General features: G+C 39.9%; 1 protein-coding gene across 1 annotated transcript in view; it reads right to left on the minus strand.

Annotated features, from left to right (window-relative positions):
- Nucleotides 1-1,993: 1,993 nt before the first annotated feature.
- The window catches only part of ANKRD40 (ankyrin repeat domain 40), a 9,448-nt gene continuing 1,781 nt past the window's right edge, over nucleotides 1,994-9,660 (minus strand). Inside the window, exons 2-5 of the mRNA XM_009880212.1 lie at nucleotides 6,242-6,390; nucleotides 4,653-5,132; nucleotides 3,615-3,796; nucleotides 1,994-2,268 (exon numbers count right to left, since the gene is read on the minus strand). Of these exons, the coding sequence (XP_009878514.1) occupies nucleotides 2,128-2,268; nucleotides 3,615-3,796; nucleotides 4,653-5,132; nucleotides 6,242-6,390 (952 nt within the window). The 3' untranslated portion in view covers nucleotides 1,994-2,127. The remainder of the gene's footprint in view (nucleotides 2,269-3,614; nucleotides 3,797-4,652; nucleotides 5,133-6,241; nucleotides 6,391-9,660) is intronic.

A 9,660-nucleotide genomic window follows, 5' to 3' on the forward strand; every position in this document is an offset into this window, starting at 1 on the left:
CCTGCTGAAGCTGCTTCCCTCTGCACAAAGTACTAGTCACTGGATGGGAAAGAGAGAGCACCGGTAAATTTGGGTACCAGTTCCCACTGTACGAGCTGTAATACAGGTGACTGCGCTGACTGCAGGGGAAGAGCTGCTCTACCTGCCGCAGCCTCCGAGAGAGGAGACGAGGCTGTGGCGGACACCTAACCCCGGTCAGGGGAGGGCATCTGGCGTGGTAAGAGCTTAGGATGCGGGTCTCGCCCCAGCATCTTCTCCAGCCCGTTTGGGTGGCTCCCTGCGCAGCGCTGCTACTGCTATCGATCCCCTTTACAGGCCCACATGCATTGTACGGCTAACTTGGGCTGTAAATTCTTGGACAAGGCAGTGATAAAATCCTTTGGTTGCTGTAGTTTCCAAAGAAACTGGGGGGAAGGGAGGGGGAAGACGAAGAAACAGAGGGAAATTTGGTCCAGTTTGGTATGTTCTGTTTGCCTGTTGCATCTCATACTTTAGTTTCTTCATCTAATTCATAGCACATACTTTTACAGTTAGACTACCAGAATAGAACTCTTCCTCAAATGCAAATGACTGAGTAAATACTAAAATCCTAAAAAATTAGATAAAATCCAGCTCTTAAATACTTTTCAATTTATTTATTCCAGAATTTCATAGCAAGTAGTCTAATTCTGACTTTTAAGTACCAGGAACAGGAAAAGTGATTAATTTTTTTTTTTTTTCCACAAAAACGCAGCGCTGCTACTGCTATCGATCCCGTTTACAGGCCCACATGCATTGTACGGCTAACTTGGGCTGTAAATTCTTGGACAAGGCAGTGATAAAATCCTTTGGTTGCTGTAGTTTCCAAAGAAACTGGGGGGAAGGGAGGGGGAAGACGAAGAAACAGAGGGAAATTTGGTCCAGTTTGGTATGTTCTGTTTGCCTGTTGCATCTCATACTTTAGTTTCTTCATCTAATTCATAGCACATACTTTTACAGTTAGACTACCAGAATAGAACTCTTCCTCAAATGCAAATGACTGAGTAAATACTAAAATCCTAAAAAATTAGATAAAATCCAGCTCTTAAATACTTTTCAATTTATTTATTCCAGAATTTCATAGCAAGTAGTCTAATTCTGACTTTTAAGTACCAGGAACAGGAAAAGTGATTAATTTTTTTTTTTTTTTTCCACTAAACAGCACGGGTAAACACAAGACATAGGGGGGGAAAAAAAGAAAATACATTGCATAGAAACTTCCAGATTTAATATCAGCCCAGAAAACCCTGAGCTTTTCACTATTTTTTTTTTACACAGGCAACTTTAAAGGTTCAAGATGCGATCTCTCTCAGGAACGTAGAGATAAAAGGAAACTAAAACTACTAAATGACTATTTTTGTGCTTTTAAAAGGGGAAATTAAAGCAGCATTGGAGAAATGTGTTGTCAATACAGTAACAAAAATAGTATTTTAAATTGCACAGGTCAATACAATATATTGACGGACAACAATAAAAGGGATTTTGGTTGGAAGCATATTTATGATTTGGATAATTACTATCACTTTCTATTTTCAACCTGAGAAATAGGGAAAACTGTAAACAGGGATTAAGAAACCACAGGTAATAAGTCACTTAACAGTATTTAGACTACACATAGTTTTGTGCTTCGCTCACAGATTTAAACCCTTCTGGTTTTTTCCTTCTCAGTAAGATATGACTTAGAATACACAATCTAAAAAATGAACGTTAATGGTAATGGACTCAGTACAAATATTAAATGGATTTCATGGCAGGTTCTTTAGCTTCAGTACCTCTGCTATTTTATAGCAAACACATTATTAGAACAGTTTAAGGTAAGCCTTTCCCTGAGAGCTGCTAACTCTGCAGTATTTCAAGATTATCTTTTTGTAAGGAAAAGTGTTTCATTAACAGATAGTTTTACTGATACTTCCTTGGCATTTTGCTACTTTCACATCAGAGTCATTACTCTTAGATTAACTAGAGGCTGTAACTGTGCATAACAACTTTAGTTTATTTCCAGGTTAACAAAATAGATTTTTTTTCACATCATTAGCCCTTAGAGATACTGTATTTCAAAGGTAATTTTAAAATGAGAGATACAAATCTTTTGGTTTATTCTTTAAGCAATTAATATGTAAGTTCTGATGCCTTCTTGTTATAACCACTCCGTTCAGAAAGTGTTGGGACTCTGAAAAGTAAGTTTTTGTCGCTTACTGTTAGAACAAGCTCCAGTTCTTGGAAATCCTGTAGCCTTGCAACATCTTTGTCCTTTAAATAAATACAATAAGTTGTTAGGTGATGAACTGTCTGTTCAGTTTTGCAGAAGTATGTTAAAATAATAGGCTCATACTAATACAAGGTATGTATTTCTCTATAAATACAACAATTCTTTACAGTCAACTGGAAAACAGACATCCTGTTGCATATTGTATTTATTCTGGTATCCTATTCAGCTACTCACTTGAGTCTATTTTTAGAAGGAATGCAACACTGATGGTGAGTGCAAGTGATTAGTGGAATTACGCTTGTCAAGATCTACTGCATGCCACCCCCAACTCCTCTTTTTTTCCCCCTGGGTAATTCTTAGAAGCTCATGAATTGATTCTCGATCTGCCCAAGAAGGTCCTGCACGGCGCTTGCTGTGGAGCAGCCCATGGGCACCGTGGCAGAGCTGGCTTTGGCAGCGTCTCTAAAGAGCAACGGAAGACCCCCTGCCACAGCACAGCCTCGAGCTCCCATCCCCTCTGCAGCAGCGCTCCGCCGCTCCACAGCATTAAACAGAATTAGTTTTGTGTCACCTCAAGGAACAATAAGTGTCCCGCAGTCCTACTCAGTGAGCCTGAAGTAATTAGAGCTGGAAATAAAAACAGCCCTTTCAACAACAACCTAAGTTGGCAAGTGACAGAATTGCTTATGTATTTTTTTTTTTTCACTTCTTGACTAACAAAGAATCAGTCATCTTATAGTCAGTGAAGACGGCAGTACAGTGAAGTCTATTAATCTAGCACTAATCAGCTTAGCTCCATGGCTGACGCCAACAATGCTCTAGAGGGGTTTGAGAGGGAAAGAAAGGTCAACAGTGAATCAGTAAAACGGGTCAGCAGGTCTGTTTTCTGTTTGCTGCACAGGTAAATGTCACATAAGTGAAAAGACAGTTACATTCAGAATTACTCCGAGTGCAGGTCTCTGTAAGTGAAAAGACAGTTACATTCAGAGACCTGCACTCGGAGTAATTCTGAAACACCCTTCTGTTTCCTGAAGGGACTGCACACAGTCCTTACGGAACTGGCAAAACTCAGCTGGGGACTGCAGGCAATGTCACTGCTGGTGACGGGTCACGGTGGTGTGGCATTGCACCGAATTTAAGAACATAGCAGAGAAACCCAAATATTAATTGGGCTCAACACCAAATGTTTATGAAAGAAACTTGAGAACCTTTTTACTACAAAAAACAAACTGAGTGCTGGAAGTTGAAGGGAGGTGGTTCAGGTTTGGTTTTGGTTTGGTTTTTTGCAACATGGGCCTATGCAGGTGACCAACAAATTATTCCTTTTTAATAATAACCAAAATACTTTCTTTATAAGTTACTGCACTTCAAAATTTAGAATTCTTACCTTTCTTAACATTGTATTTGGTAATTTTCTGATCTTCTGTACGTGCTCGGGGTTAACACCCAGCTCGTGGCAACTCACTCGGAGCAGTTCCTTATAGGTCAGTTCTTGTCTGTCCAGTTCAATTTCAATGAAGTCATTTTCTCGAAGATTAGGGTTTTGTATTCTAACTTTGAGCACCAGTTCTGTTAGAAATAAAAAGGTACATTAATAGGCAGATGTATAAAGGAATTAGAAAAGATATCTCTGTATTAACTTCCAAATATTTCTATGTTCTATTAACCATGTTTGTATCATTTGTAACAACAGAAGAACCCTCAAAAACCAAACAACTGGACTTGTCTGACCACAATTTTCATTAGATTGACTTTCACCAATCTATATGAAAAAATCATTACAAATCTAATATAGTGTGTGCGTATGCATGTATGAGCCTTTACGTGAATACTCATCTTACTGCATTTAAGATAACTTAAAAGCAGATTACACTGGTTATCAATTTCCTGAGCAACGCGGGATTGCTTTTATTGGGTTTTGATTCTTTTGGTCATCAGTTAACTTCTCACTGCTAACTTATGTCATCAGAACACCTTTTATTTCAAGAATAAAATTCTGAACGGAAATTCCAGATTTCCGTCTTAGGGCAGGCAGTATTCACCTGCAGAAATGGCAGACTGTAGAATAGTTCACCTCAAGGCTCAGGTCTGCAGACTGAGCCGTGTGAGGTTCCCTCCTGAGCTCACATTCTTTATTTGAAGCTTGGAGCATCCTGTTTAGAGAATTAGATTACCCTGGTGTCTGTGTGCTTTTATAGCATTTGAGACAAATAGCAAATGTTTTTATCAATATTTTAATAACAGTTCCAGCAGAAACAGGGTATCTGCCTCTTTAATTCCTTTCAAATGTTTCCTGAATGCCTAAGCATGGGAACCTGAAAATCCCTACCAGCACTGTGAATACACGTAACCCCAGTCAGTCCATTTTCCCTGTCCAAGATGACAGAAGTTCTAAGACAAAACGAGAAGAGACTTCTACCATTACCTTGCATATTAAGTGGGAAAGCTCCAGTGAAGAAAACGGGCTGAAAAGCTGGAACGGGCCCCATACAGGAGCCGTTCTCTTGCTGAGGTACGGACTGATTTGATCCAGCCAGCGAAGGGGAAGGGGGACTTCTGCTCCAAGACACAGCTCCCTGGTAAAGCGGACCTCCCTGAAGGACGGGCGTTGAGCGTGGTGGCGCGGTGCAGCCCCTGGGCAGCGACGGCACCCCTCCCCTGCCAGCCGCCTCCAGAGCAGCGTTCCCGCGCTGTAACGCTGCACGTGGGCAACTCCCGGCATCAGGTAAAGAAGAAGAGTTGGTATCTTGCGGTTCTAAGTGTGAGATACTCCCATTCATGGCGGGATCTGGGATACTGTCACTCATGGTGTTATAAACATAAGGGAAAGGTGGGTTAGCCAGATAATTAGGGATGATTGGCAGATCTGAATCTTTCGCTAAGTCTGACATTTCATCATCTTCCACTGTAAAACAAAGAAAACAACATTGTCCAAGACTGATTTTGGGGGAAAAAAGAAGTATCGCTATTGCACTGTGGGGCTTCTTTTTTTTTTCTTTTTTTTTCTTTTTTTTTTCTTTTTTTTTCTTTTCTTTTCTTTTTTTTTTCTTTTTTAATAGGGAGGGAGTGGAGCGTTAGAAGCACCGCAGGATAAAGATAAATCAAGAAGCACCACAGCTTTTTTCTACGGTAAACAGAACTGTGCTCAGGTGTTGCAATGCAGTAAACACAAAAGCAGAGGCTGATTTCAGTAATTCTGGGGGTGCCATTTCCTTCTAAACACTGCAATACGTTTGGTTTGGTTTAATCTGTAGCCAACACGTCGTAACATGGTCTCTAGTGGTATAACGCTATCATGTTCATAATGTATAAGGCAATGGAAAACAAAGGGTAATATGTTGTTTGATATTAAGGCAGGGGATAATGGGAAAAGAACATGCAGTACTGGGAGAGCTTAAACATTACCAATTCAACAGCTGGGAGACAATAATGAAAACAAAAACAGACAAGGGAATACAAAGGGGAGGAAAGAGGTTGTTAATCGACCACATTTCAAATTACTTATCACCTCTAGCAGCAAAGCCTGCTCCGCTCCAACAGCTACAAAACACGATAAAAATGCTCTACTGATGTCCTTTAATGAGCTGTTTCTTTGGGCTGCTAATTTTCCATTTATTCAACACAGTGTCTAAGCTCCATAGAACATCAGGAAAACAAAGTGCTGCTCATGTAAAGGCTTTGTACAAATTTGAAAAATTTTTCTCCTCTTGCTCTTTTGAAAATAGGAAGCTGCATCTGTCTGCCACTGGTTTAATCATGGCATTTCTCAAAATAGTTTTTCTAATTTCTCAGTGTTTAGAAAAAAGTTTGGCTAGCTGGATATGGAATTTGTTGGTAACACCCTTTTCTTAAACTTTGATTTCTTACCAAGTAAACGCACTAGAAATCAAGTTATTATCAAAACCCGAACACAGTATCTTCACATGCAAAATAAAGATTGGAACCTAGGTTTAAACATAAACAGCCTTTTACTATGCTCTGACGATCGTATCACTTCATAGCCAATAGGTTTACCTCCCAACATCTTCCTTATCTCTCTCTTTGACGTTAACTGGGACGGTCTTTCTCCTTTCTTGGTGAGGATCTCCTTGTCAGCGCCGGCGTGCAGCAGGAAAGCCACCACTGGAGCATGGTTCCGTTTACACGCCCAGTGCAAACAAGTCCTGCACACAGACAATGTGAACATAGTTTGAAAACCTATATTATGGCAGATTAATTTCCACTCATTCTTGCTGCCTCTGAGAAGAACAAGACCTAATGCACTTCTTAACATAAAAAAGGCTTTAATTGCAATCTTCCTTGGTCATTTACACTGGTTTTGGAGCCTGCAGTGACACCTGCTGATGTAGTTTCCCCTTGCTCTAATGCTCTTGACACCACCTTATCATAGTAGAGTTTTTAAAGTTCAAGATCTTTACAATTTGTCATTTATTAGGCTACTAATTTTTCTGGAAAAATAAATATAAAAAGGCGGCTTGTGTATGCGATTTAATCTTTGAAAGAGTAAGTTGTACTTAAAATACTTGTGTGTGTTTATGTGAGCTAATAGGGATACTTCCCTAGGATGCTATTTTTATTCTTTAATTAATGCTGTCGGCACAATGACTTGCACTTTTGGGAAAGTAACGATGTTTAAAATATTTTAAGCATAGTTTCTAAGCACAGTTATTTTCCCCAGTTGCTATTCGCTGCACCAGCAGTTCCCAGGCTTTGATCTGCAGACAGCTAGTTTTCTACCATCTGTAAATGATCCACAAAACTAATCACTTTTCAATTTTTTTAAATTATTTGCAGTTGCTGACCTAGAGAGACATAGTAAAGAAACATGCTAAAAGCTACTGAGCTTATTTAGTGCATAGTATTAGGGACTCAGACTCACACATTATAACTCGCTACATAGTTGGTTCTTCCCTGTCCTGGGTTCTAGTGATATTTGATCTTTCTCTAGATTTTATATTTTATTTTAATTCTCTAGCTCCAGCTGAAGGAAACTGTTCAGAAAAATGAACTCACTTAACCCTTCTTGAAGTTTATTTATTTTTTAAGAATTAAATAAAATAAAGCAGAGATAAGTAATAAACTTGTAGGGGAAAAAAGTTTCAGTTGAAAGTCCAGCTCCAAAAAACTTATGCAACTTTGCTTTTTTTAGGGTTGGGTGGTGGTTTTTTTTTTCAAAAAAAAAAAAAAAAGAAAGAAAGAGACACAGTCATTAGACTGCAAAGTTGTATCTTGACCAGTAACTCCCAACTTAAAAGTTCTGCTCTTTCTAACTTTTCTTGTGTACAAGCATGTAAGGAAGAAAAGAGAGAATCTGATCTTTAGAGGGATACAAATCGGGTCAAACCAAGAGAAGACGAGGTAACTTACAAGACTTTGTTCATTGTTTTTCAATTAAGTCATATTCTGACTTAATTGAACCCATCATACCACAAACGAAAGGCTCATTTCTACAATTTCTTCTTACTAAAATTAATGCAACATGATAGCAGAAAGTATCCCTGAATTAAAGGTAATGGGACCAGTCACTGCAGCACGAGGTTGTAGAATTAGATCTAACTGAAGAGACGTGAATGGAAGCGTATGTACACACAATATTTTTCTTGATAGACTATGCTAAGAAGGATGCTACAAAATCTGTGTTTCAGATGTGATATTGCTAGCAATATTGTAAAAGCCCATATTCTCTCTCCAAGGTCAGGCTGTACATTTCAACTAGCAAGTGCCATTTTTCAATGACAGTAAACAATTTTGTCAGCAGAAAGTATTCCTGAATTTTTAACACCAAAGATCCCACTGAATCTGAGACAAGCGCCATGAAACTCGGAGCAGGTTTCTTTAGTTTATCTGTGCTGTGTTTTCTGGACTTTTCACAAATATCTCCTCATGAAATGAGCGTGAACAGCCTGCATGAATTCAGAAGTACTGCACTGCCCAGTCATAAACTGGTTTGGACCAAAGTGGTGGGAAGAAGCACAGACAGTGTGGCCGTGTTTGCTCTGAGTGCAAAATCTGCAGGTTTCGTTCGTACAGAAGGTATGTAAACCTCAATAGCATTGGCCCCATTTTGGGATCCATCCTGAGACTTTCACGTGGTCTCACGCAGAGAGGTACCATCTACCCACGGACCTGACACGCATCAAAATGTAAGCACTCAGCACCTCTTAGCATCAGAGATACTGAGAAACTCCCTGGAAAAATTAAAATTCTACAAGCAAATCTAAGTAACAAAGATCCATTTGTTGCCATTGTTAAAAATGACAAGATCATTATTTTTAGAAATAATTCTATTTGATGACAGTTTTCTTTCATCAATTCCAGTTATAGATACAAACTCATTTTGACGACAAGCAGATGTTTATCTTACACACTTAAGACAATTCAATGTCTTGTGAATCAGTGATCTTAAATTTTTACAAGTTCTAATTTAATCACAATTTGAACCTCAAGTTGCAAGTGTCCCAAAACTTCTCAAAACTGCTGATCAAGCTTTTACCTGTAAAAGTCTAGTTCTTTTCCTAATATTAGTCTTCCTATTTTTAATTACGACTTCAAGCACAATACCGCACAGTAAATACAGGCTGAACTGAACTTAAGGAAAACAGTCTGCAAAAATGCCTGAGTATTCACCGTAAATCCTGCTTCAAATAACATTTTGTGTGCATGTGTTCATGTATAGAGTGTGTAGAGTCCCACTTGTACAAGTGTCTGTAACAGAGAAGTCTCAGTTTTAGTGTCATCAGGTGGTATCTGAATGACACGTCAAAACCAAAGCGTTTATATATATCGCTGAAACAGCCTGCAAGTTCCTTGCTTGAAAGGGAAAGTAATTTTCAAACCTGATTTAGACATTAATAAAAAATATTTCTGGTTAGACAGGAGCACGTGTTGCCAAGCTGAGGGTTGCATTTTGACTGCCCGTGCAGTCTCAGGCTGGAGCACGCCCTTCCGAAGAAAAAAAAAGGAATATAAAGTAACAACATGGTGACCTGGCGAAACGGTAAGCAGCATGGGGTCCAAGCAGGAGGCGGGAAGGGTACACGTGTTTGTAACAGTGGTTATCAGCCGCATCACTGTTTTTTCCTCTTTGGAATAGAGATAACTATCCATCTATCTATCTGCCTGTGTGGCTGCCCCATCCCTGGAGGTGTCCAAGGCCAGGCTGGACTGGGCTTTGAGCAACCTGGGCTGGTGGGAGGTGTCCCTGCCCAGGGCAGGGGGGTTGGAACTGTACGATCTTTAAGGTCTCTTCCAACCCAAACCATTCTATGATCTACATAGAGGAGTACTTGGCAGCGGATCGACCTTCTAATTTCATTCTGACCTGAAACGGCCGGGTATTTCCCGTGCCAGAGTGAAGCCCCGGCAGCGGTAGCTCCGGCAAACCCGAGGAGGAAGCCCCGCTCGCCCCGGCTCGCCGGCAGGGAGCCTTACCA

This window comes from Charadrius vociferus, unplaced genomic scaffold, assembly GCF_000708025.1.
Source record: "Charadrius vociferus isolate BGI_N301 unplaced genomic scaffold, ASM70802v2 scaffold260, whole genome shotgun sequence".
Lineage (NCBI taxonomy): Eukaryota > Metazoa > Chordata > Aves > Charadriiformes > Charadriidae > Charadrius > Charadrius vociferus.